This window comes from Cannabis sativa, chromosome X (genome assembly GCF_029168945.1).
Source record: "Cannabis sativa cultivar Pink pepper isolate KNU-18-1 chromosome X, ASM2916894v1, whole genome shotgun sequence".
NCBI lineage: Eukaryota > Viridiplantae > Streptophyta > Magnoliopsida > Rosales > Cannabaceae > Cannabis > Cannabis sativa.
Window position 1 is genome coordinate 45483509 of NC_083610.1, and position 27063 is coordinate 45510571.

Consider the following 27063-nt stretch of genomic DNA (forward strand, 5'->3'; position numbering starts at 1 on the left):
ATGCACTATTTGAAACGAAAAACAAAAGGCAAGAAGGGGTTCATGGCGCTTAAACTCGATATGAGTAAGGCTTACGACCGGGTTGAATGGAATTATCTTCGTGCTGTTATGACTAGTATGGGCTTTCATTCGAAGTGGATCGACCTTGTTATGTCTTGTATTTCTTCGGTCAGCTATAATGTCATCCATGGTGGGCATGTTATTGGTCCTATTACTCCTTCACGTGGAATTCGACAAGGTGATCCTCTATCCACATATCTTTTCATCATGTGTGCTGAAGGTCTTACGGCGCTTATCAATCGATTTGAAAGCAAGCAAGAGCTCTTCAAGGATGTAAGGTGGCTCGTGGGGCCCCTGCCATAACTCATATGCTCTTTGCAGACGACAGTTATCTTTTTTGCCGAGCCCCTTTCCGGGATCTTTGCTATGAGTATCAATACTCTTCTCAATATGTTCCAACCAGCTTCTGGACAACAAGTAAACTTTTCTAAGTCTTGTCTTTTTCGGACCCAAAACATCCTTTGCTCAGTCTCGTTCTAGTATTTGTTCTATGCTTGGGATGATTGAAGCGACAGAAGGTAGTCTCTATCTCGGGTTGCCTAACATTATCGGCCGGAATAAAAACTCTATTCTTGGATTCTTAAAGAATAAGGTTATGGCTCGGGTTAACAGTTGGGATGGTAAATTTCTATCTAGAGCCGGCAAGGAAATCCTTCTGAAAACTGTGATCCAATCCTTGCCCACTTATGCTATGAGTGTCTTCTTAATACCTCTTGGCATCTGTGAGGATATTGAGAAGCTTATGGCAAGTTTTTGGTGGAAAACGTCTGCAAGTAAAGGTCGTGGTATTATATGGATGTCTTGGGATCGGATGGCAAAACCCAAGTTAGAAGGCGGTATGGGATTTCGGCATCTTCATGATTTTAATATCGCCATGCTTGCTAAACGGGATGGAGACTTTTGTGTAAACGACTCCTTTGGTAGGCCGAATATTCAAAGCAAAGTATTTTCCTACAAGTGACTATCTTTCGGCCGACTTGGGAAATAATCCCAGTTTTGTCTGGCGCAGCATTTGGGCTGCTCAAAGTGTGGTTCGGTACGGGGCTGTTCGTATTATTGGAAATGGGGAAACTACTAGCATTCTCTCTTCACCTTGGCTGCCTGACAATGAACATAGACTTGTAACTTCAACTCATCCCGCTCTTTTGAACAACACTGTGAGTTCTCTTTTCTCTCCTGAGGCTCGGATTTGGGATTATGAGGTTATTAATGATCTATTCAATAACCGAGATGCTAGTCTAATTCTTGGCCTTAGTTGTCTCCAAATGTTGATGCTTGATTTTTGGTCTTGGTCGGGGAGAACGTCTTGGGTCTTTTTACGCCAAATCACTACCATTTCTTTGCAAAACTAAACCCGATCACTCTGGCGCTGACAATTCTGGATTTTGGCGCAAGCTGTGGCATTTGAAGATCCCACCCAAGGTTAAGAATTTGTTATGGCGTGCAATTACTGATTGTCTTCCTACCTGTCTTCAATTAGTAACTAAACATGTCAACATTTCTGCCACACATACGTGTGTAAGCAATATTTGAGACTATTATTCACGCTCTCCTCACCTGTCCTTTTGCTATGGCATGTTGGCATACCCTTGGTATCACTTATGATACGCTTCATCCTTTATCTTTTGGTGGTTGGTTTGAGAAAGTACCTTTGGCTCTTGATGATGAGAAAGCTTCACGGGCGGTATTTGTGCTCGATTTGGGCAATTTGGAAGGCTCGTAACCTTGTTGTTTGGAAAAGTAAAACATCCTCACGATCTGAAGTCATTGCATCTGCACAAATAACTCTTGATCATTGGCGTAACGCTCAAGATAACACCACACTATCTTCTTTATTCTTCGAGAATGAAGGAGATGGAGCTGAGCGTTGGACTAAACCCGAAGCAAATAAAATCAAGATAAATGTAGATGCTGCACTCTTTCCTCAGGATAACTCTTATGGGTTTGGGATTGTCGCCCGAGACAGCTCTGGCAGTCTCATTGAGGCTCAAACAAGGTACTTTGGCGGAGTCTATGATGCGGAAGTTGTTGAAGCGATGGGAGTCAAAGAAGCTCTGAGTTGGATAAAGAGTAAGAATTGGTCTGATGTGGAAATTGAGACGGATAGTATGCTTACTGTACAAGGCATTCGTAGTAATTATACCTTGAATTCTATCTTTGGGTTGATTATTCATGACTGTCAGCTTTTATTTTCCTCTCTCAATAATGTTAGGATTTGTTTTATTAGACGATCAGCAAACCGAGTTGCCCATGTTGTTGCAAGGCACTCTCGCTTTCTCTCTGGTCGTAGCATTTTTGAGCATAATGCTTGGGATGAGCTATCTTCCCTCATGTATTCTGAATGCTAATCATTTCAATGAAGTTGATATTTCATTTTCAAAAAAAAAAAAAGTTAAGTGTCGTTTTATGTCAAAAAAAAAGTTGTGTCGTTTCTATACCTTACTGTCGTTTATGTCCTTTTATTATACAGTACTGTCGTTATTGTCGTTTTTCATGTCTGTTGTCGTTTAACTTTTTCCAGAAGGGTTCTTCTGCATATTTTTTTTTTCCTTTGATTTTGAAGTTGAGGACAAAGGGGGCCAAAGCAGAAGGGTTCTTCTTCCTCTTCTTCAAAATTTTTGAAGCTTTAATGGAGTTTACAGCAATCAATTTTCGTGAGATTGCCGCATTCAAGAGTTTCTAGGCACTGCTCCAGCTCAATTCACATTTGCTTCGTATCAATTTTTGAAATGGTAAATCTCTTCATATTTTATATCGAAAAACCTGTTTGAAATTTCAAGATTTAACTAAGCTATATACTGTGTTATTGTAATAGTCACATTTTCTGGACATAGATGACAATGGAGACTAGTGAGATTGAAAAAAAATTGTTAACATTGTGATGAGAGTAGATATTAGTGGTAATGTTGGTGGTGATGGTGTTAGATCCGGGAAACTCTTGTAAGATGCGTCTGCTGAAAGTTTCTTGTAAAGTTTTTTTATCAAATAATTAATTATTTTCTGAAAATGATTAGGTTGTATCTGTGTGATGAGCTTGGGTATATTTGGTTTTTGGTGGCTGATATTTGGTCAGAGTAAATTCTAGTTTAGCTGAGAAATGAAAATGTTGTTTGTTGGTAGGAGGAGCATGAAAATGTTAACAGTTTATATATAATAGGTAGTTGCCATGTGTTTTGTGCATTGTTTTTCTTATAATTAAAGTTCAATTACTTTACACAACAATACGTAAATCTAATAAGGGAAACTGGTTTGTCTAGTTATTTGATGATGTTAAATTTTGGGTGTCTTGACTTTCACTTTAGTGTATGTTTGGTTTCAAAAATTGTGTTCAGTTGCTCTTTTCCTACATACAATTTCGTTAGTTTAAATTATTTGTGTGGTCATAGACCAGTTCAATTTTTCTTATGCAGTTCTATGTTGCTTTTCGAAAATTTATTGTTCTGAATTTGAATTATATGTGCATACTTAAGATGTGTCCTGAAAGTAGCTCTTTTTTTTTTAATTCATATGATCATTATTCTGCTTGCAGGCTCAACCGGCAGAAGAACGTCCACAGTACATACACATTCAACAAAATGATTTTTTACATCGAAAGTAAGGCTTTTTTGTCTCTCTTTTATTCTTTCTTTCTAAAATGTTGGCTTGGGTACATAAAACATTCTAACATATGTTCTCCTCACCAAGTAAAATGCTTATCATACTTACATCTATCAATTTTTAGTATAGACCAATTGTTCAAGTGCTTTTAGTTGGAACCTTAGACTTGTATCAATGAGAAGGAAAATACAAGAAAAAAGTGAGTAGGACCACCCACTAAAAAACAGGAGCTAAAAAATCCCAAAAACAAGAAAAACAAAAATAATATTACAAATAAATGATAAAAGTTATGAACACCCCCTTTTTCTTGTTGCCATTTTTCCTTCTACATTTTTTTCAGACATAGGAAGCAAAAGGAGGAGGATATTGCTATATGTGAATGCAAGTATGATGGAGATGATCCTGAGAGTGCTTGTGGGGAGAGTTGCTTGAATGTACATACCAGCACAGAATGCACTCCTGACTTTTGCCCTTGTGGTGACTATTGTATGAATCAGGTAGATATCTCTTTCAGACATGTTTTCATGTGGTGTACACATGCTCATACTCTTTTCCTTCCTGTGTGCATGTGGATGCATCTATTATGTTTATTTTATTTTTCTTCGTGTTTGTAATCAATTTTGTGGCACGATAGCAAAAAACATATTTACTTTGCTATCACGAATCATCACAAGTTTCATTGGAAATGTTTAATACTTACACTACTTTCTAAACTTTTTATGCCGAAATGCTTTGCCTAATCTATTTTTTTTGTTCTGATAGGTGTTAATGTTCCTGTTTTAGCAACTAAAAGTTTGTCAAAAATAAACAAGTAAAGTCACTGTTTATTTGCGGGGCTTTATTGCTATCAAAATAAATAAGAAACCAGGCCTATTTTTTATTTTACTTTTTATTGTTATCAGAATTCTCTGTTTTCTTTAAGTTGTTTTTAAAAACCTATTATCGAAGAACAATGTCGACAATCCCTACTTGGTTACAAAGAATAATTTTATGTTTTCAAACACAAATTAATTTTTAAGGGTCTATGCCAAACAAGCCCTTATATCCACTGTATGGATTGAAGAGTTTTAACCCTTAGTTCTCCATTTATGTTGTGGAACTGATACCTTATTTCTTTTGTTCTTCTATATTGGATGTCTCTTCATTGAACTGTGAGCAGAAATTTCAAAAATGTGAATATGCTAAGACAAAGTTGTTCAAAACAGAAAATCGTGGCTGGGGCCTTTTAGCAGATGAAGATATAAAGGTAAAGTTTTACAATTTACTTTTTTTAAAAATTAGTAATTTTTTCCTTCAATATTTTTAAATGAAATAAGGAGCAATAACGAAAACTCCTCTCTCTCTCTCTCTCTCTCTCTCTCTCTCTCTCTCTCTCTCTCTCTCTCTCTCTCTCTCTCTCTCTCTCTCTCTCTCTCTCTCTCTCTCTCTCTCTCTCTCTCTCTCTCTCTCTCTTTAATTATAGCATTTAATTGATTAAAGATGTGGTTGATTAATCAAACTCCTCTTTCTTATTTCGTACTGCAGGCAGGACAATTCATAATTGAGTATTGTGGAGAAGTGATATCATGGAAAGAAGCCAAAAAAAGATCACAAGCTTATGAAACTCAAGGTTTCTGTTAAAGTAGCAATCTATGTTCTTACATTATCTTTTATCAAAACTAATCGTTTCGCCATTATGTGTGGCTTTGATGCAGGTGTTAGGGATGCATTTATAATATCTCTTGATGCCTCTGAATCTATTGACGCCACCAGGAAGGGTAGCCACGCGAGATTTATAAATCACTCATGGTGAGCCATTTCAACAGAACGTTAGTCGAAAAAATAAATATTGATAGGGGAATTGAAAAATTGATTTACTCTCTTTTGTACTATATCTTATCCCACAAACTTGATCTTGCCAATATTTTGTTGTTTTTTCCTTTTCTTTCGGTTACATTTTCAGCCAACCTAACTGTGAGACGAGGAAGTGGAATGTCTTGGGGGAAGTAAGGGTTGGAATATTTGCAAAGCAAGATATCCCTATTGGAATTGAACTGGCATACAACTACAATTTTGAATGGTATGGCGGTGCCAAAGTTCGATGCCAATGTGGTGCAGCTAGCTGCTCGGGATTTCTTGGGGCAAAGTCTCGTGGTTTTCAGGTAATCTTTGGAAAGTTAAGAAATTCGCGATTCTCAATTTTGAGGGAGGAGGCTCCACTAGCAATATTCTGGTTTTGTCTGATTAAAATAAGATTTGGGAAAAAGAATTAAGATTTTTATTTTATCGTTTATTTGCAGTTTATTCAAGTGGGTTTTCTAATTTCCAAGAAATTTATTAGTGCTTATATTAGGTTAATACTATTGTTGGAAAGGTTGCTTGTAGCTGTTAAGTTTATTGTTCTTTAATTTATTTCTTCATACTTGTTTCTTTTTCTCTTTAAATCTTGAAAGAAAGTAAAAACTTGCCCTGTGTAATCTATTGTTGCTGTCCTTCAGAAAAAAAAAAAAATCTATTGTTGCTGCATCAACACACTGTGATATTTCCATTCATGCTATTTAACTAGCTTTCTGATATCAAGCAGCATTTTCTGGTCTACTTATTTCGATTAGGAACTCGCGGATATAATATCTTGTAGAATAATCATTATTGCTTTCCCAGTTTTTGCCCTGATATTCTGTTTTCTTGTGGTGTATAACAGGAGGATACATACCTATGGGAAGATGATGATGATAGGTATGTTTTTCCATGCTTGATGTTTTTCTAAAATAAGGTTTTCATTATTTTCAATGAGTCACCCGATTATTGTGTACTATTGAGCCTTTGGTATGTTGAATGTGTCTACAGGTGTCTCTATCTCGCTCCATTTGGTTAATTTTTTTAATAAGAAAATGGTGTCAGAGTTTTGAGTGACAACCTAAAGTTTGAGAAAAAGGTTTTTGAATTCCAAACTGACATGTAAAGATGCTATATCTTTGTTATGGAGATACTGTCACAATCCTATTCGATAGTACTGATAGTTTATACATTGAACTGGAGATTCTTTTGTGTGCCATATTTGTATAGTTTGTAACAGTGTTTTTTGTTTGCAGATACTCAGTTGAGAAAATTCCTCTGTATGATTCTGCCGAGGATGAGCCTTCGTCTAAGCTTTATAACTTTGCAAATTCTGAATATAATGTGGATGGTGCTAATGCGGCATCTGAGCACCAGTTCTTGTCAACTTCTCTTGTTGTTCAGTCCCTTGATTCAGTGCCAATGGAGGGGATGGATATCGATGAATTTAAAACTGATGAAGCGAATGCAGAGAGTAAACTATACTCCCAAGATGCTCAACACACACCTTCACAAAAACATGCAGCGACATCTCACAGTACAAGTAATAGCACAACTCGAAAGTATCAGGTTGGACCAAAGTCTATGGCAAAGAAAAAGTCAAAGCGGTATGCTAATGGGAAGTTGAAAAAAGCAGCACAGAAGGAAGTAGATATGAAGTTGGTTGCTTTACTTTTGCCAACTAAGGAAGCACAAGAGGAAGTATTGAAATTCGAGGTATTCGTAAATTTTCACTACTTTCTTATTATTAATTCAATCTAAGGCTAAGTTATGCTGGAAGTTTATTTTTTATGTCAGAGTACTTGAGTTTCTTATTTGGTTGACAGGAAGTGAAAAATTGTGCTACCTCCCATCTTAAAACTTTATACGATGAGATACGACCTGCCATCGAAGAACATGAAAGGGACCACCAAGAAAGTGTAGCTACCACTGTAGCTGAGAAGTGGATAGAAGCTTCCTGCATGAAATCGAGGGCAGACTTTGACCTTCATTTTTCAGTGGTAAAACATTTCGTGACCACGCCTCAAAAAGCCAATGGCGAAGCAAAACCAACCGAGGCTGATGATCAGGGCGAAACAAAGTACTTGACAAATTGATGAACAGGTACTCATATTGCTCTGTAATATAACACTTCGATAGCAATTTTTTTATGACACACATTAACATAGTGATCTTTAACTGCTTGTCGGGAATTCTTTCTCTCGGATAGTCAACTATGCAATTCACCATGCACATCAACAATAAATGGAGTTCGACGAGAAAATCTACTTGTGACAAGAGTCCAAGTATGTTCGGGCATGACTGAAGCGAAAGCTCTTCTCATTCATGTATCTTCTAGTTTGGAATTCTTACCAAAACAATTTGGATCATGAGTGACAACCCTAATTTGGGATGTATGCTTAATTTGATGAGCATCTAATTTTTCATGTCCAACTCCTAGGAAATAAAATACCATTTGTTAAAACAAAGGGCATATATGTATGTGCTTCTATGCCTTGGAAAAATTATGTAGTATTTTTCATTTCTTCTTTGCCTTCTTAACTTTTTCTTTATTAGAAAGCATTTCATGGAATGGAACAAACATGATCTAGAATAGGTTAGTGGTGTATGGAAAGGTCAAAGAAGAGATAGACCAAGGTTGATAATATTGGAGAAATTCTTTTAGATTGATGTAACAAATATTTGTTTAAAGATATACAAAATTCATATTGAAATAAAAACAAAAAAAATACAAAAATACTCAATAAACATGATATATGGAATTAAAAATAAGGTAAACTAATGTGTGTATATTCATATATATTCTCCTGACCTAGTGTATATTTTTGTATAAAAAAATGTAAGAGATATTCTGTGTTTTTGTAGATATATTTATCTTATATGGATAGTAATGTCTGCATTTGATTTTTCTTTCGACATAAATAATTGAACATTTTTGGTTTAAATAATTTTTTTCTAACATAATTTTTTTTTATTAGGAAGTCTTAAATTGATAAAATGTAAAAATTTAATATCATAAATAATTTGCATGAATTACTCAATTAATTGTTAATTAATATTGAAATTGAACATCATACATCTTACCAACAAACTGTTGGGTTTTATGCCCTAAATAAAACTTATTTCAATATAATCAGATTTACTTATTAATATAGATCAGAAATAACATTTAATGTTGCATGGTTCACATGATTTATTTCATGATTATATGTACATAATGTATAAATTCATCTGAAACCCTTTTCACATACTTGATCCTGTTTATTGTGCCGTCAACACATTGGAAAGTAAACATGACTATGTGAATAAAGTTTTCCTAGATTTATCAGACACAGGGTTTTATTGATATGATAATCTACAATAGAGTTTACTTGCATTTGGAGAAGTGCTATGTTCTTTCCAGAGCATTGGTTAAAGTAAAGCTCAGGTTGGATGCATGGAGTATGCATCGGAAGGGACCGATATTGAACTTTGACTTAGATTTATTAAACTTACCGTAAAATCTATTCAAGTCAATATCGCCTAGTTGATCCTAGATCAAATGTTCTTAATCCTGTTATGATTAGGCTCAATCTTGAAAGGTTATTCGTGTTCTTTGATTTGTTAGTTAAGCCTACTTTTAGGTCAAGGTGATACGCACTTTTTGGGAACACGGTAGTGCAATTGAGTGGGAGCGCTAGCATAAACATGGAATCTATAGCTTCTATCTGGCGAATAGTAAGCAAAGGATGATCACCTTCGAGCTTGACCAAACGAAAATAAATGGTGGAGATCTCATTTCACATAAGCTGAAATATCATTTATACGGGGTCAAGTGTTTTAAGGATAAAATACATAGTAGGGTGTTACGGTAATTTAATCCCTTTACTGTGTAGATCATTCATATAGAGGATAATTGATCAAATTAGGATTATAACAATGGATAACTAATGATGTGTCTATATGGTGGAACATATAGAGCATTCTATATACTGAGAGTGCAATTCTAAGTTCTATGCGTGGATTCAACGAAGAATTAATAAGTTAGTGAATTTTAGTGCTAAATTCTTGATCTACTTATTGGAAGCTCGGTTATATAGACCCATGGTCCCCCCACTAGTTGAGATAATATTGCTTGTAAGACTCATGTAATTGGTTTTGATTAATCAATTATAATTCTCAAATTAGACTATGTCTATTTGTGAAATTTTCACTAAGTAAGGGCGAAATTGTAAAGAAAGAGTTTATAGGGGCATATTTGTTAATTATGATACTTTGTATGGTTCAATTAATAAATATGATAAATGACAATATTATTTAATAATTATTTATAGTTATTAAATAGTTAGAATTGACATTTAAATGGTTGAATTAGGAAATTGGCATTTTCGAGAAAATCAGATACAAAAGGTGTTAAAATTACAAAATTGCAAAAAGCAAGGCCCAATCCACTAAGTATATGGCCGGCCACCTTTGTGTGTATTTTAAGTTGATTTTTTCATTATTTTAATGCCATATAATTCAAATCTAACCCTAGTGGAATGCTATAAATAGATAGTGAAGGCTTCAGGAAAAATAGACTTTCTGAATCAGAAAAACCTGAGCCTCCTCTCTCTTCTCTAGCCGCCACTCTCTCTCTCTCTATTTTTCCTTGATAATTTCGAAATCCTTAGTGATTAGAGTAGTGCCGACACACATCAAGTGATACCTCAATCATAGTGAGGAAGATCGTGAAGAAAGACATTCAGCAGAAGGAGTTTCAGCATCAAAGATTCAGAGAAAGAGATCCAGGTTCAGATATTGATAATGCTCTGCTACAGAAAGGAATCAAGGGCTAGATATCTGAACGGAAGGAGTCATATTATTCCGCTGCACCCAATGTAAGGTTTCCTAAACTTTATATGTGTTTAATTTATCGTTTTAGAAAGTTCTTATTTAGGATGTTAATAAACATACTTGTGAGTAGATCTAAGATCCTGGTAAAATAATTTCCAACAACTGGTATCAGAGCCATGGTAATTGATTTACTTGCAAGAAATTTGGACTTTAAAACGATTGTTTGTATGTTCTTTGGATGGTATCATGTTGTATTGAGTGTTATTTGATGATTGATTGATGTTTGTAAATTTTCGTGAAAAATAATTGCGATTTTGTTTCTGGAATTATTTTTATTGGATAGTATGGAAAAAATTAAGCAAGTTAGCCTTTTACAGAACTCAATTTCGATTTTATTTGAATTAGTTATGATTTTTTGAAGATTCGAAAAAATCGGAGCTGTGCTGAAATTTTCCTGCGATCGCGAAAACTGTCCGTACAGTTAACAATTTTTTCGTTTTTGTTCGATTTCTCATGCTTTTTCATGGAATTAACTTCCGATTTTTTGTATAGTTTTGTATTTATACTATTACTATTCCTAATTCAATTCTAATATTTTTTAAATTTAATTCAAGATATTAGTGTAATTTGAATTTGAATAGAATTAGTATCTATTTTCTTGCTTAAAAATCTATCTTATTTTTAAATTTGATTATATCTTATCTTAATTTTAAATTTAAGGTCAGATTTTATATATATTTTTTAAATTAAATCTTTTTTTAGATATTTTGACCTTATTTAAATTTAAAATAAAATAATTATAATCATGTAATTTTAAATAGATGTAAGATATTTTGCTAACTTTTAAATTTTGTTATTTTATTTATTTAAATTAAATTTAAAATTTGAAAAAGATATTTAACTTATCTTTTCTAATTTTTATTTATAAAATAACATTTATATTTTAAAAGTAGTTAGCAAATTTTGAAATGATATTTAGGTTGGTTGAAACCTAATTTTTCAAAATTGTAGGTTTAATTTTAAATTTAATTTTTTTTAAAATTTCGAATATTTCAAATTTTATTTTAAATTTTCGAAAATAAATATTTTATTTATTTTATTAATTATTTCGAAATTAATTATTTAATTTAAAATTAAATAAATCCTACATCCAACTATCCAGCTAACCTTGTTGCAGGAGTATGTGTTTTAGCTTGTTTGTAAGTTTTCAAAACCTATTATTACTTGATTGCAAATAGCCATGGTTACTTTTTGCCAGATCTAATGATCTGATGGCTCCCTTGGTCAAGATAATAATTTGTAACAGGTATATTTACAATCTTCTTTCATCTGTGTATGACTTAGCAACATGACAGGACCCATCCAAAGTGTGCATGTGTGAGCCTATGTGTTTAATTTGATTATAGATACATATAGGTTGTTGTTGCTAAAATAAATTATCATAGTTCTTGATAGAATTTATTTAGGTCCATTTAGTTATTGGGCTTATTCAATTAATAACAGTTGTTCTTATTAAGGTTAAATTCATCTCTTTTGGGCCTTGTGTGAGAGTTGGGAGCCATAGAAGTGGGTACGACATACTGAACCCAGCACCCCCTCACATGAACCACCCCAATTGTGAAGGCCCATTTGCTTGATTTGAACAACTGTACTAGGTTAATTACACTAGTTTAACCTAATAAAATTGATTAGAAACATAATTAATTTCATTTATTTTGAAATTAATTTAAGAAAATTATAGTTTAAAGATTTTTTTATTCTAAGCTAAACTATATGTATTTTCTTGTATTTAATTAAATATAGAATTATAACCATCTAGATTCTTTCTGGAACTTAATTTAAATTTTTCATTAAATATTCTTATTTAAGTTGATATTTAGTTATCTACAACTAACCAACTTAAATTTGAATATCTTTTGAATTTCAAATTTCAAAATTAAGTTGAGGAATTTTAGGCATTGGTTATTAAGATTCTTTAGATATTTTTTAAGTTAATATCTTTTCGAATATTAACTTAAAATGGAATATTTTCAAATTAAGTGGTTACAACTTAATTTTTGATATTTAATTAAATTTAAATTTGAAAAATATTTAAGTTCTAGATTTTTTCTAATACAACTTAAATTAGATATTTTTTTTTCAAATTTTGTGGAAAAGATACTTAGTCAAATAAGATATTTTCTAGATAATTTTTTTTTAGACTACTTATTATTTCTAATATTAAATAGGAAAATATTATACATTGTGAAATTAATTATTTATATAATTAATTTTGGTACAATTTATTTTAAGTATATTTTTCCTAGTATTAAACTAGAGACTAATAATTAAGCCTTCTCTACACTTAATTATTTATTTCTTGAATTTAATACATTTAATTAATTTGAAAATTGAATATCTAAGTTGATTTTTATCATCATACTTAAATATTTCTTTTTCATGACATTTAATTAAATAGAAAATTATTTTTAGTTGAAATTTATTTTTTCAACTAAATTTAAATAATTTTCAAAATATATTTTTTCTTTATTTTATTAATCAATTTTCGAAATTGCATTTCTTAAATGCTAGAATTTCGAATTTTATCTTGAAAAATAGATTAAGTTGTAAATTAATTATTTATTTTAATTAATTCTTGGATCAACTTAAATCAATGATTTTTTTCATTTATTGATTAATTTAAAATAAATTGAATTAAAGTATATTATTAGAAATTGAATTAATTAGTCAAAGGAAAATCTAGATAGATGATATTTTTGTTTGAAGTATTTTTCTAGTGTATTTAATTAAATAGAAAATTAATATTTAAGTTGATTTTCATCATTATACTTAAATATTTGAAATTTTTCTTATATATTTAATTAAATAGGAAAATTATATTTTTTGTTGTAAATTAATTTTATTAATTAATTTTGGGCCAACATTAAATTAGAATAATTTTTCCAGGATTAATTTTTTATTTTAACATGCATTTTCGAAAATTGTATTCTTAAATACTTTAATTTTTCGAAATGCAATATATATTTATAGAAAATTAAATTTGAGTTGTAAATTAATTTATATTAATTTTGTAACAACTTAAATTGAATATTTTTCTAAATATTTATTGGAAATTATTATTAAGATGGAAATAATTCATGTTATTTTTATATCCATCTAAGTAAAATTTATAAATATTAAATTAAAATTTATGTTTAGAATTTTTCATTCTAAATTGGAAATTTTAAATAAATATATATTTAAAATAAATAAATTAAATAAAGAGAATCAAAGAAAATACAACTTACTTTAAATAATGAGCTTGATTATTATTAAGATATTCGATCTCCATTGTTGGTCTTACAAAAGTTAAATGTTTTCAATATAACCTCGAGACGCTAGACTTCGTCCCCCTATGGATGGTTATTCGTTGAACGCATTTAACACCGTAAGATTTCATTTGATAAGTGTTTTGTGAGTTTTCGTCTCTATTTAGACTCTCCCCTACGGTGACTACTTAGAGATAAACTCATAAAACATGAAACAATGGTGGAACCTCATAAAATGAGAATAACCTTGACTCTCGCCTACCGAGACAACGTTGGATTCTTATTTTAATCGAATAAAAGGTTGCTAGAATGGTTTCTATTTTAGATGAGCTGACAACTCTATTCAATAAATGATGTTTTGACTCTCGCCTACCGGGACACTAGGGGTGTTCAATAAAATTTACAAACCGCTCAACCCGAATAAACCGCCCAAACCAAACCGAATAAACCGACAAAAAATACAACCCGAAATAATATAATGAAAATCCAACCCGCCCAATGAATATATTGGGTGGTTTACAAATTATTCTAAACCGCCCAATTAACCCGAATAAACCGAATTAAACCGATTTATATATTTTTTAATAAAAGTGTATATCTTATATTATATAAATTACATTTATTAGTTAAATTATTTTGTATTTAAAGTTTGGACATTTTAATTTTTAACTTAAAACTTAGATTTTATAGTTAATAATTTTTAATGTATTTGGATATTGAAGTTAAAGTTTAAAATCTACACTATATTATCACTTTTTTTATTATTTTATTCAATTATTTTATGTTTACTCAATTATATTTATCTTATATTAAAGTTCTTAAAATTAATTTAAACTATAGCATTATTTAACTTGAAATATAAATAATATATTTTTATTTTTTTAACTTTTTTGTTACTTGAATTCTAGAAACGAACAATAATAATTATAAAAAAAAAATGAAGAACGGTTTGGACGGGTTAACCCGACCAAACCGACAAAATCATTGGGCGGGTTGAACTTTTTCTAAATTTTCATTGGGCGGGTTATGATTAAATTTTGCAACCCGATATTTATATTGGGTTAATAAAAATATGCTATAACCCGACTAAACCGACCGACGTACACCCCTACGGGACACTGTATCAGTTTGTTGAAAACCTTGGAAATTATTTAGGATTGTATGTTTTAGTATTTTCACTAGTCATTCCTACTTGCTATATGTTTATAATTTCTGAATTGTGTATGAATTTATATTGAACCATGTTATTTTCTGTTATTAAGTTGTAGTTTAATTTCGAATCTTCATTGTTGGTCTAACATGTTTGTTTTTCTAATGAGATAAATCCCTAATGGATTTTCACCATTAGACATACATAATAGTGTAAGATCTCGAAAGATAAATATTGTATATGCAACATCTAGCTGTTCATCAATTGATGACACCTTAGACTAGTATTTTTACAATATGAAACAAGAAGATTACATAAATAAGATTACTTTGTCTTTCGCTAATCGAAGCATCGTTGGATTCTTATTTATAAACGAAATTATCCTAATTCCTCTTAGCTTATTCATTTCGAATTAGCTTCAAAACATATCATTGGATGAATGGTCTATAAATCATTTCATGTCATTATATTTTCTCTTAAGAAATTAAATGACGCATATGATTATAATCCCGAAATTCTATTCCCAATTGATATAAATCCTCAATCTTAGAAATCTCCTACTTGTATGGGCAAATCTGACTTAGAGTTTGTATTAGTAGTGGTGGTCCAAGAAAGAATTACTCATTATATTTGGTTGAATTTAAGTCTTTGACTTTAATTTTAGAATCCAAACAGAAATTTTCTTATATTTCTAATTCCAGATACAATACAGTTACACTTTCTCAAGTGTTTAATATCTATCTTTTATTAATGGATTCAAACTGTATGGAATATGAGTTAGGTATTCTGTGACCAGGATCCACTTGCACTATTCAAAGAATTCTTTTATAAACCTATGTCATCAAAAGACACTACCACATTTTTTTTAATCTCTGGCATTTGTATCTTGTTCATAGTGGATTTGACAAGATCAATCTCTGCAAAGAGTTAATATGCCTATATCCACTGAAAGTAGTTCATCTCATTCGCATATGGATGTACATTCAGGGGTGGATATGAGTTTTTCGTTGTATTCTTCAAACGATAACTCTAGATTATACCTTTTAGCAAGAAATTTGAAATGTTTGAAAAATTTCATTAATTTCTAGCAATGGTTAAAACCATTAAGGTAAGTGGTTAAAGATCTTGCGAACTGATAGGGGTGGAGAAATAGTTAGTAGATATGCAGTTCAAAGATCATTAAATTGATTTTTGAATTATATCCAAACTTACCTCCCCAGAAATTTCGAGTTGCATGTTGATGATTAGTTACTAGTCGTTGCCTAAATCCTTCTATGGTAATACAATTTCAGAATGATGTAATGGTTGTATACTTAATGTAAATCATTACTAGATTCATGGATGACCTAATCAAAAATCTTAAGAAAAGCTAGAACTGTTAACCATGGTTTGTTAGCTATTCTAAGTGATTAGGGGTGGACCATCCCATTGTCAATAGATAAGAAAGTGTTTGTTCAAACAAATACTACTTTTCTAAGAAAATGACTAAGTCTGAAAAACAAGTAGCAAATAAAGGAGATATTTAATTCTTGATTCCAAAAGTGTTCTATCATCTTATATAACATATGATGATCCCACTGCCTCTGTTGTCTTGTTACAACCGAAGAGATCAATACCATTTAGTTTTCTTAGACATAATTCACGGTGCCTTGTCGTAGTGGGAGAGTTTCTAGGAACTCACCTTCTTATGACTTGGGAGACACTAGTGATTAAAATCCATTGTGAGTTTAAACAAGTAATGGATTGTCAAGATAAGAAACTAAGAAGAAAGCCAATAGAACTATGGTTTAATCCATTCACATGGAATAACCTAAAGTTTTCTATTACAAGGACATAAAAGGAAATTTTAGTTAATAAGTCTATTCTATGGACTTAACAAACTTCTTGTTCCTAGTATTATAGGTTTGAGTTTATCTAAACCTATGGCTTGTGGTATACCTGGTAATTACTTACTCTAATGCAAGCAACTTACTTTAGTAAGATGCTGAAGCATTTTCTTTCTAATGGCAATCTATAGAAGCTTCACAACTTCTTAGACATAGATTTTATTTATCTAAGGAAAAGTCTCAACTATTCCAGAAAAGATAAAGCCATGAAAGAATCTCTTATATCAACAGTGAGAGGTCTTAGATATGCTTTTGTATGCCTTAGACCAGACACCTGCTGTTGAGTGGGAGTAATGAGTAGGTATCAGATTAATCCAGGAGAAGAACATTGGAAGACAATCAAGTAAATCTTAAGATAAAGAAGAGGAACTATATGTTAGTCTATAAGGGTGTGTTTAAAACTCTTAGACTACACCATATCAGATTTCGAAATGTGCCTTTGTCCTAGTAAATCTTTCTGATAAGATGGTGGTTACTCTGGGGGTGGAATGGTGATTTTGGAGAAGTGTAAAAACCTATCTGAAGTCTCTAGGTCTACCAGAGAGGGACTGAATGTTAAGGTTGCAGGAAAGGTACTTATTCAGTCTAAGGAAAGTTCTATACATTTTTGGCATCATTCCAAATTGCCTTAAACTACTAGTGTTAATTTCCTGATTAACCAAAAGTAGTTGCCAAAGATATAGAATCCAGTATCCCAAGAGAGTAGACATATAGAGAGGAATTTCACATTATCAATGATTTTGTGATTAAAGGAAGAGTAATAGTGGAGAAAATGTTGTGGTTAATTCAACCTTTCAGATCCTATTACGAGGAGTTTACTACTACTACACTTGATTTGTATATCAAGGTGTTGAGATTATTTGAAACACACTTTTTTGTTTTATATTAGTGCAAGTGGGAGTTTGTTGGGTTTTATGCCCTAAATAAAACTCATTTCAATATAATCAGATTTACTTATTAATATAGATCAGAAATAACATTTAATGTTGCATGGTTCACATGATTTATTTCATGATTATATGTACATAATGTATAAATTCATCTGAAACCCTTTTCACATACTTGATCCTGTTTATTGTGTCGTCAACACATTGGAAAGTAAACATGACTATGTGAATAAAGTTTTCCTAGATTTATCAGACACAGGGTTTTACTGATATGATAATCTACAACAGAGTTTACTTGCATTTGGAGAAGTGCTATGTTCTTTCCAGAGCATTGGTTAAAGTAAAGCTCAGGTTGGATGCATGGAGTATGCATCGGAAGGGACCGATATTGAACTTTGACTTAGATTTATTAAACTTACCGTAAAATCTATTCAAGTTAATATCGCCTAGTTGATCCTAGATCAAATGTTCTTAATCCTGTTATGATTAGGCTCAATCTTGAAAGGCTATTCGTGTTCTTTGATTTGTTAGTTAAGCCTACTTTTAGGTCAGGGTGATACGCACTTTTTGGGAACACAGTAGTGCAATTGAGTGGGAGCGCTAGCATAAACATGGAATCTATAGCTTCTATCTGGCGAATAGTAAGCAAAGGATGATCACCTTCGAGCTTGACCAAACGAAAATAAATGGTGGAGATCTCATTTCACATAAGCTGAAATATCATTTATACGGGGTCAAGTGTTTTAAGGATAAAATACATAGTAGGGTGTTACGGTAATTTAATCCCTTTACTGTGTAGATCATTCATATAGAGGATAATTGATCAAATTAGGATTATAACAATGGATAACTAATGATGTGTCTATATGGTGGAACATATAGAGCATTCTATATACTGAGAGTGCAATTCTAAGTTCTATGCGTGGATTCAACGAAGAATTAATAAGTTAGTGAATTTTAGTACTAAATTCTTGATCTACTTATTGGAAGCTCGGTTATATAGACCCATGGTCCCCCCACTAGTTGAGATAATATTGCTTGTAAGACTCATGTAATTGGTTTTGATTAATCAATTATAATTCTCAAATTAGACTATGTCTATTTGTGAAATTTTCACTAAGTAAGGGCGAAATTGTAAAGAAAGAGTTTATAGGGGCATATTTGTTAATTATGATACTTTGTATGGTTCAATTAATAAATATGATAAATGACAATATTATTTAATAATTATTTATAGTTATTAAATAGTTAGAATTGGCATTTAAATGGTTGAATTAGGAAATTGGCATTTTCGAGAAAATCAGATACAAAAGGTGTTAAAATTGCAAAATTGCAAAAAGCAAGGCCCAATCCACTAAGTATATGGCCGGCCACCTTTGTGTGTATTTTAAGTTGATTTTTTCATTATTTTAATGCCATATAATTCAAATCTAACCCTAGTGGAATGCTATAAATAGATAGTGAAGGCTTCAGGAAAAATAGACTTTCTGAATCAGAAAAACCTGAGCCTCCTCTCTCTTCTCTAGCCGCCACTCTCTCTCTCTATTTTTCCTTGATAATTTCGAAATCCTTAGTGATTAGAGTAGTGCCCACACACATCAAGTGATACCTCAATCATAGTGAGGAAGATCGTGAAGAAAGACATTCAGCAGAAGGAGTTTCAGCATCAAAGATTCAGAGAAAGAGATCCAGGTTCAGATATTGATAATGCTCTGCTACAGAAAGGAATCAAGGGCTAGATATCTGAACGGAAGGAGTCATATTATTCCGCTGCACCCAATGTAAGGTTTCCTAAACTTTATATGTGTTTAATTTATCGTTTTAGAAAGTTCTTATTTAGGATGTTAATAAACATACTTGTGAGTAGATCTAAGATCCTGGTAAAATAATTTCCAACACAAACATTATTGAATGATTTATGAAAACAATAGGTATAAGGCAAATGTACCTCCCAACCGAAATTCGAGTAATAGATCCCCACAAAACAAAAAAAGTTAATAATAATTTTTGCTTCTCAGATTTTGACATGTATTAAATTATATCTTATAAGCTTTTTAAACTATTAAAAAAATTTCCTAAACTATTAAGATTATTAATTTTAAAATTTTTTGTCTAATTTTATATCGAAAGCCCTAATTAGCTACAAAAAAAAAAAAAAGAAAAAAAAAGAAAGAAAGAAAACTCACAATTATTAGATTACTCATTTATTATTTTTTTTTTTTGAAAGAAAAAGTTTATAGATAAATAAAAGTTAGACCTCATGGTCGTTATAAAAATGTGTTCTATAGGATAATTGACGTATTAATCATGCCAGTTACATCATTGATAAATGCCCACTTAGCCACATTATGTGCTGCAAAGTTACAAACTCTAGGAATGAAAGAAAAATTACAACTCAAAAATATACTAGAGAGCTTAATACACTGGTGCACATAGTTATCAATACTCCAATTGGAACATGTTCCATTCAACACCTGATAACGGCCTCAGAATCACTCTCAATTAACACAAAATGATATTTCAAAAGCACGACCTTCTCCATGGCTAACTGACAACCCACAGCTTCTCCAATAAGGGGATCAGAGAAGTTTAACTTGTTAGAAGCCACCCACAAAATAAAACTCGTGTGCTCCCTAGCCAAAGCCACTCCGCACATAGAATTGCATCCAACTTTCACACCACAATTGATTTTTATCCAGTCTTCCGAAGGAGGGGACCAACCTAGGGGCTTAGTAGCATTTGACGAAGAAAATAAACAAGATTCATAATCTATGTAACAGAACGAGATAGAATCAATACATTGTTTAATGTTACATAGAGAGTTGTTGTGTACCTTATCGTTACGGGTCTTCCAAATCGTATTTACGACAATCGAAGCATACATAAATAACTTGTCTGCATCCACCCCCTAGACTTTAGGGTCCATAGAAATTTAACCTAATCCCAAATACGCGCACCAGAATCAACAACCGGCATAATCCCCCAAGGAGAGGAACGCCAGAGATGGAATGCAAAATTACAGTAGAGAAAAAAGGTGCTCCATCGTCTCCTCACCCTCCCTACAAAAAGGGCAAGAGGTGTCATCCATAAGAATTCTTTTGGCAAGAAGAGCACAGACAAGAAGAGCATTTAAAAGAATGCTCAACCAGAGGACCTTGTGTTGCTCCAACACTTTAGAGTTCCAAAGCTTATTCCACAGCGCAGGGGAAACCGAGCACAAAGGCGCACGAGCTAAAGCTTGAATCAGGTAGGCAGACTTAGTTGAAAACACTCTATTCGACTCTTTAGTCCAGACCCACCTATCCCTACCAAGACCGTTGGGCTTTCCTTACGAATGGGTCCTTGGCAAAAAATGGAATGAAGCTTAGGAATGTCCCACTCTCCATTGTCAATGAGAAGGTTCACGACCTTTTCAAGTCCCCCAGGCTGGGGCCTAATCAGTTTGGCCAAAAAATCCTCACCATGAATAACCCAAGGATCTAACCAAATTTTGTCTCTTTCCCATCAGATATCAACTTGCAAGCACCCTTCATAATGATTTATTTTGATTTCACCACGTTCTTCCAAAACAAAGAGTCCGAGTTTTTAAAAGAGCAAATCAAAAAGGAAGAACCTCTCAGGTACTTAGCACTTAAGACCTTACAACACAACAACTGATTCTCATTTAAGAGGGACCAACCCCATCTAACCAATGAGGTCTGGTTCATTTCCAAAGACTTTCTGAAGCCCAGCCCACCCTTGGATTTGGACAGACATAGGTGATCCCAAGCCTTCAAATAGAGCCCTCAGTTACCCTTTTCACAACCCACCAAAAGTCTCTGGCCATACCATCAATTTTAAAAGCAAGTTTTTTAGAAAGTTTCGTGGTCTGCATGGTATAAACTGGCAAGGAGAGCCTAACTGATTTGATTAAGTTAGCTCGGCGAGCCTTGGACAGTGTTTTCAACTTCCACGCGTGTAGTTTCGCCACAAAATTGTCTAAAATGAAGTTGAAGTCAGTATCCTTATGTTGAGATCTAAATAGAGGGAGTCCCAAATAATTAATGTTCCTAGTGGCACAGTTGATTCTGAGTTCCTGTTTGATGTCACTTTTCATACCCTCACTAGTATTGTTACTGAAGAAAATGGAGGTCTTAAGCTTATTTATCCGCTGTCCCAACCATGCACAAAATTTCTCCAAACATTGCCAAAGGCCTCTAACTTTCACTAAATTAGCTCTCCCCACAAGGATCATGTCATCAACAAAGAGAAAATGAGAGAGTCGAGGCCCCGTCCTACTTAACTTGATACCTTTAATGGTTTTCTTATCAAGAGTCTCCTTCAAGGGAACTATTAAAGGTATCAAATTAAGTAGGTTCCCTTATATTTGACATACTATTTATAATTGTGCTCTAAATCCAATGAACAAGATGTAAAATAAGAAAAAAAAAAAAATAATTATCTTGATGGTCATTTAATATTTTATTGAGCATATACAAAAACTATTATTTTTTACTATTTAAATAATAGTAATATGGTAAATAAAGAATATAAAAATTAATAAAAGTCAATGAATTATAATAATTAGTGATATTGTTAAATTTAGCACAATATTATATTTTGTGTCAAATTTAATACAACTTCTTAACATGTAACAAATTTAACATATCTTTTAAAACACTATTAAAGTAATATTTTTTCTTAAGTATACTAGCAATGAGAAAATTACATATATCCACTTTATTTTACTTGTTTTAATTTTTATCTTTATTTTTATATTCTTTAAAATATATCCACTTTTATAGATGATGTCCACATTTAATCCCTTAAGTTAATATAAATTATATGCTAGACTTAGTAGAGAGTAAAAGTATATTGAGCAACTCACTCATAAAAGTGAATATATTTTAATAAAATATAATATAAAAATATTTTTAATTAATAGATAAAAAAAAATATACCTCAACTTATTACATTTTTGGCACTTCATTGGAAATGGGTTAAGAGCATTATTTGACACTAGAGTATTCAACATGACATGAAATATAAATTTAAATATTTAATTACACTACACTGTGATAAGAGAGGTAACAAAAAATTACATTTTAATATGACACAACACTACATGTGTTATTATTATTGGACACAACTTAACTACAGTACCCGACATTTTTACATCAAGTAAAAACTATATGTCACCTTCTCTATTTTGTCTTCATTAATATAATTCTAATTTTTGTTAAATAATAAAAACAAAATACATTTATTTTTCAATATAAAAAAAAAATATAAAGACAAAAAATAATAAAAAATTTCACAAAATTCGAGTGTGAGCTTTTATGGAGGGCAGAAGGTAATCGACCACACTCTTCTTCCTCCTCCTCACAAATCTCAAATCCTCAATCGCCGATTCCATTATCACATTCTTCTTCGCCTTCGATTCTCATTTTCATCGCATCTCTGGTACTCTTTCTCTCCTTCTCTCTAAGTATTTACTTCAATTTGCAGTATTATTTATGTCAGCTCTTGAATCTTTGTTGATTCCAATGGTTAAGAAACGATTTGTTGATGTGATTGTGATGCTGCATTTCATGTTTATGCATTATTAATTACATGATTCGAACGATTATGAACATAAATAGATATGCACACATACATATGTAAGAGAAATCGATGCTGTTTTTGTGATATATATATTTATACATATACTAACGGTACTTTCTTTTAGGTTTTTACAACTTTACATTGAACGGAGAAGTTGTTTTGAGTTTGGATATGGACCAGGTTAGGAGTTGATTTCTTTCCTTTTTCTTTTTTCTAATAATTTATATATATATATATGTATGTTTAATTTTGATCTGTTTTTGTATTCTGATCAGTGGTGTTTGTGAATATATTAGTATGAAAAAGTTGAGAAGATTGGGGAAGGAACTTATGGTGTGGTGTACAAGGCTCGTGACCGCGTAACTAATAAGACTATAGCTTTGAAGAAGATCCGTTTGGAGCAAGAAGATGAGGGAGTCCCAAGCACAGCTATCAGAGAAATTTCTCTCTTGAAGGAAATGCAGCATGGAAACATTGTGCGGTATGTAGTGTAGATTATAGTATATATATTCATATATAATAGTATTCATGAGATGTCAAGTGTAGGTATTTTTGAATTAGATACATAAGTGGAGACCAGTTATGATGAGTATAAAAGGTTTAATCGCATGAGCAACAACAGTAACACCAATACTAATAACAAGAAGTTTGGACAAACAATTTTCTGCTCAATAGTCATTTTCTATGATACTTCATTTGTAATGGGGTTTCTGCATACCTATTTGTATTTAGTTGCATATCTTGACCTAGTAAACTAGGGGACTGACTACTTTGCATGCTGTTTGCGAGAAAATTAATGTTGGAGCTGTTGGTCAAAATGTACTTAATTGCATGTACGGAAAGATCTAATTGGATTAGTGTGTAACCAGTGTAAATTCTTAAATTCAGTATCCCTAAAGATATATGAGTGCTTGTGGAAATGGGATATCTCTCTGCTTTTTACATCTTTATTTTAAGGGAGTCTCTGTAATGATGTTCTTTTCTTGAAACTATTTTCTCTTAGTTCTCTTTTTAGCTTCTATTTTAAGATATTTGGTTGACAGGTTACAAGATGTGGTGCACAGTGAGAAGCGTTTGTATTTGGTTTTCGAATACTTAGACCTGGATCTGAAAAAGTTCATGGATTCATCTCCCAATTTTTCAAAGGATCTTCAGCAGATAAGAGTGAGTTTTGTATTTTGTGTTCGCCCCCTTTTCATTTTTTTAATCTTAAAAAACAAGGATTAGATTTGTAGGTGTAAAGAAGATTTTCTATATTTCATGGCTTGGTTCAGTGAGATTTATATTTTCTTTTAGTTAATGTATTAATTTTTTTTTCTCTGGTAGTATTTATTAGTTAATGCAATTTTCTATTTTGACAGTTGTTTCTCTATCAAATTCTCCGGGGCATTGCTTATTGTCATTCTCATAGAGTTCTTCATCGAGATCTAAAACCCCAGAACTTATTAATAGATCGTAGCAATAATGCACTTAAGCTTGCAGATTTTGGACTGGCGAGAGCATTTGGTATTCCGGTCAGGACTTTTACTCACGAGGTATGATTATGCAGTAGATTCTTATTTTCTTCTGTGTTCGTAGTTATTTCTCATTAGCTTAATATTTAATTGGCTCTCTAAGCTCTATTATCAACTTTCTTTCTCTTCCCTGTATTTAGGCCGCAATATCCTACCTGTGAGAAGTAGAAACATGATTTCCTTTTTCAATTGACAAATTACTTGGTAGAAATTGAGAAGTGATATAAATATATATTTCTATGGCCTTAGTAGTTTAAGACACCACTCTACAAAATATTACCAGGATTGGTTTAATAATTCTGCGGTGGCTCTGTCTAGGTGGTGACCCTCTGGTACAGAGCACCAAAATATTGCTTGGAATCCATCATTACTCTACCAATTATTGCCAAGCTTGGGTTTATAATTTTGTGGTGGCTCTGTCTAGGTGGTGACCCTCTGGTACAGAGCACCAGAAATATTGCTTGGATCCCGTCATTACTCCACCCCTGTTGATATTTGGTCAGTAGGGTGTATATTTGCTGAGATGCTGAATCAACGACCATTATTCCCTGGGGACTCTGAGATTGATGAGTTGTTCAAGATATTCAGGTGAGTCTATTTCTGAACAAAGTATTCGTTTTGTCCTTTCTTTTTCGCATTCCCATCTTGTTATTTTTCTCTTCCTTTTATTGAATGAAAGTGTATCTGAGTCCAGCATCTGGATTAATAGCCCCATTCCTCTAAACTTATTGAAATTTTAAAACTTAAAAAGGGTACATTAACACTGATGACTCTGTAATTACTTTACTTTCCTTATTGTGGTCAAACTTAGTTTTTGAACCTCCATTCTCACTTTGTCATAGTTTTTAAATAGTTGTAAAATCAGTTTGTAAAAGTTAGTTGGCTAGAAATTGATGGAAATGAGGCTACAGCTTCTAGTTCCGAATATAACATAAAAGAAAGTAGCTGCAAAGACCCAAGAGGGGCAGTCCCATAAGGTTCAAGGTTCGATCCTAGTACCTACATGTCAATTGCTTTAGTTTTCTGGTAGGATTACGCGAGGAGAGGACTTTTTTTTTTTTTTTGGGAAAAGAAAGTAGCTGCAAACAATTCCAAAGTTATGCATCATTTATATATTATATTCTCATATGCTATTTTGTTTATGAAGAATATTGGGTACTCCGACCGAGGATACATGGCCGGGAGTGGGCTCTCTACCTGATTATAAATCTTCATTTCCTAAGTGGCCCTCAAAGGTAATTTGTTTTGTTCGCTACAACTTCCTTTACAAGATCCTGGTGACATTTGTTACTGAAAATCTCTAACTGGCTTAATATTCACTTAACAGGACATAGCGAGTCTTGTTCCAAATCTCGAATCAGCTGGTGTTGATCTTCTTTCGGTAGGTGGATCTTAAACTTTTGCACTTCAATGTTATAGAAAATGATAATGCCACATTCTGTAATTATGCCCCTTTGTTACTTACTCAAGTAGTTACTTAGATTTACATAAGTAGCAACTTTATTATAGGAAGGGAAATGTTTTAAAAAAGCTGGTATTGGTGCAAAATTTCACTCTTAAGGAGTTCGAACAACAACATGGGAATATAGATTTACATTTTCAAATCATAGATAAGTTTCATACAAATTTTCTGTCTTTGAACCATGCTCTTCCTGATCTTTTGCAACACTAAACCCGAGATTTTAGCACAAAAATTTGAGATAGTGTTAGGTGCGATTTAGTTTTCTGTGTCCCTAAGCATTTTCATTTTACATGACAGAAAATGCTTCGTCTGGATCCCGTGAAGAGAATTACGGCCAGAGCTGCTCTCGAGCACGAGTACTTCAAAGATATTTCCCTCGTGCCTTGAATTTTGCATCCGTTTTCATGGAAAGACAATTTGTCTATAGTATGTTTAGTAATCATTTGGATTTCGATTGTGTGAGAATCGTGTGCTTGTGTTGTGATTTATATTTTTGATCGCTTTCGACATAGTTTTGATAAAAATTTGCTTTGGCTTTTGATATGTTAAAAATCTCTCAATGGGAGTCTGCTCTCAATTCTCCCATGTTCTATCCATGGAAAGATATATATACCAATGTTGATTGTAATTTTCTTCTTTTTCCCTTTTTTTTTGGAGAAATGGGAATTATATTAATTTTGATTAGCCCAATAATTTAATGATAGATGAACACTCCACTCTGCTTAGTTTGAAATATTCTTTTGACCTCTTTCTCTTATTTAACTACTTTGAGATTTGGTACCTGAATTGAAACGACATGATTTGGCTTCTTTTAGTTTTGATGCTCTGTTATTGCCTTAGACCAAAATGAACAAACCAAATCTGAATTAATAATTAGATTTTTGTTTCTAAGGACCCTTCTATTGCTTTGCACACTCTAAAGAATTTATTTTCGTTCATTGTATTGTTACCCTTTTAGTTTGGCACTTATTTTTTTATTTATGAAA

The 27063-nt window shown here is 32.3% G+C and overlaps 4 protein-coding genes across 6 annotated transcripts; 3 read left to right on the plus strand and 1 right to left on the minus strand.

The window, feature by feature from the left end:
- The first annotated feature begins 655 nt into the window (after nucleotides 1–655).
- Nucleotides 656–2408, plus strand: LOC133032219 (uncharacterized). The gene is made up of 3 exons (XM_061106093.1): nucleotides 656–896; nucleotides 985–1262; nucleotides 1584–2408. Exons 1-3 carry the CDS (start codon nucleotides 656–658, stop codon nucleotides 2406–2408), a joined length of 1344 nt encoding a protein of 447 aa, XP_060962076.1.
- A 51-nt stretch (nucleotides 2409–2459) lies between these two features.
- On the plus strand, nucleotides 2460–8000 carry LOC115708212 (histone-lysine N-methyltransferase ASHH1). The gene is made up of 11 exons (XM_030636427.2): nucleotides 2460–2792; nucleotides 3590–3654; nucleotides 3998–4154; nucleotides 4817–4903; nucleotides 5182–5266; nucleotides 5352–5445; nucleotides 5600–5798; nucleotides 6338–6372; nucleotides 6729–7188; nucleotides 7299–7575; nucleotides 7682–8000. Exons 1-10 carry the CDS (start codon nucleotides 2790–2792, stop codon nucleotides 7566–7568), a joined length of 1455 nt encoding a protein of 484 aa, XP_030492287.2. The 5' UTR covers nucleotides 2460–2789; the 3' UTR covers nucleotides 7569–7575; nucleotides 7682–8000.
- Nucleotides 8001–21290: 13290 nt separating this feature from the next.
- On the minus strand, nucleotides 21291–21752 carry LOC133032220 (uncharacterized). Its single transcript, XM_061106094.1, has one exon. It carries the CDS (start codon nucleotides 21750–21752, stop codon nucleotides 21291–21293), a length of 462 nt encoding a protein of 153 aa, XP_060962077.1.
- Nucleotides 21753–22804: 1052 nt separating this feature from the next.
- LOC115708347 (cell division control protein 2 homolog 2) lies at nucleotides 22805–26780 on the plus strand. 3 transcript variants are annotated; one of them, XM_030636602.2, is made up of 9 exons: nucleotides 22805–22960; nucleotides 23226–23281; nucleotides 23377–23582; nucleotides 24145–24265; nucleotides 24463–24636; nucleotides 25040–25203; nucleotides 25763–25850; nucleotides 25943–25996; nucleotides 26375–26780. In XM_030636602.2, exons 3-9 carry the CDS (start codon nucleotides 23560–23562, stop codon nucleotides 26462–26464), a joined length of 714 nt encoding a protein of 237 aa, XP_030492462.1. In that variant the 5' UTR covers nucleotides 22805–22960; nucleotides 23226–23281; nucleotides 23377–23559; the 3' UTR covers nucleotides 26465–26780. The 3 variants fall into 3 exon arrangements, with proteins under 3 accessions (XP_030492462.1, XP_030492452.1, XP_060961216.1); XM_030636592.2 differs by having other exon boundaries at nucleotides 23398–23582; XM_061105233.1 differs by lacking the exons at nucleotides 22805–22960; nucleotides 23226–23281; nucleotides 23377–23582 and adding an exon at nucleotides 23967–24067.
- The last annotated feature ends 283 nt before the right edge of the window (nucleotides 26781–27063 follow it).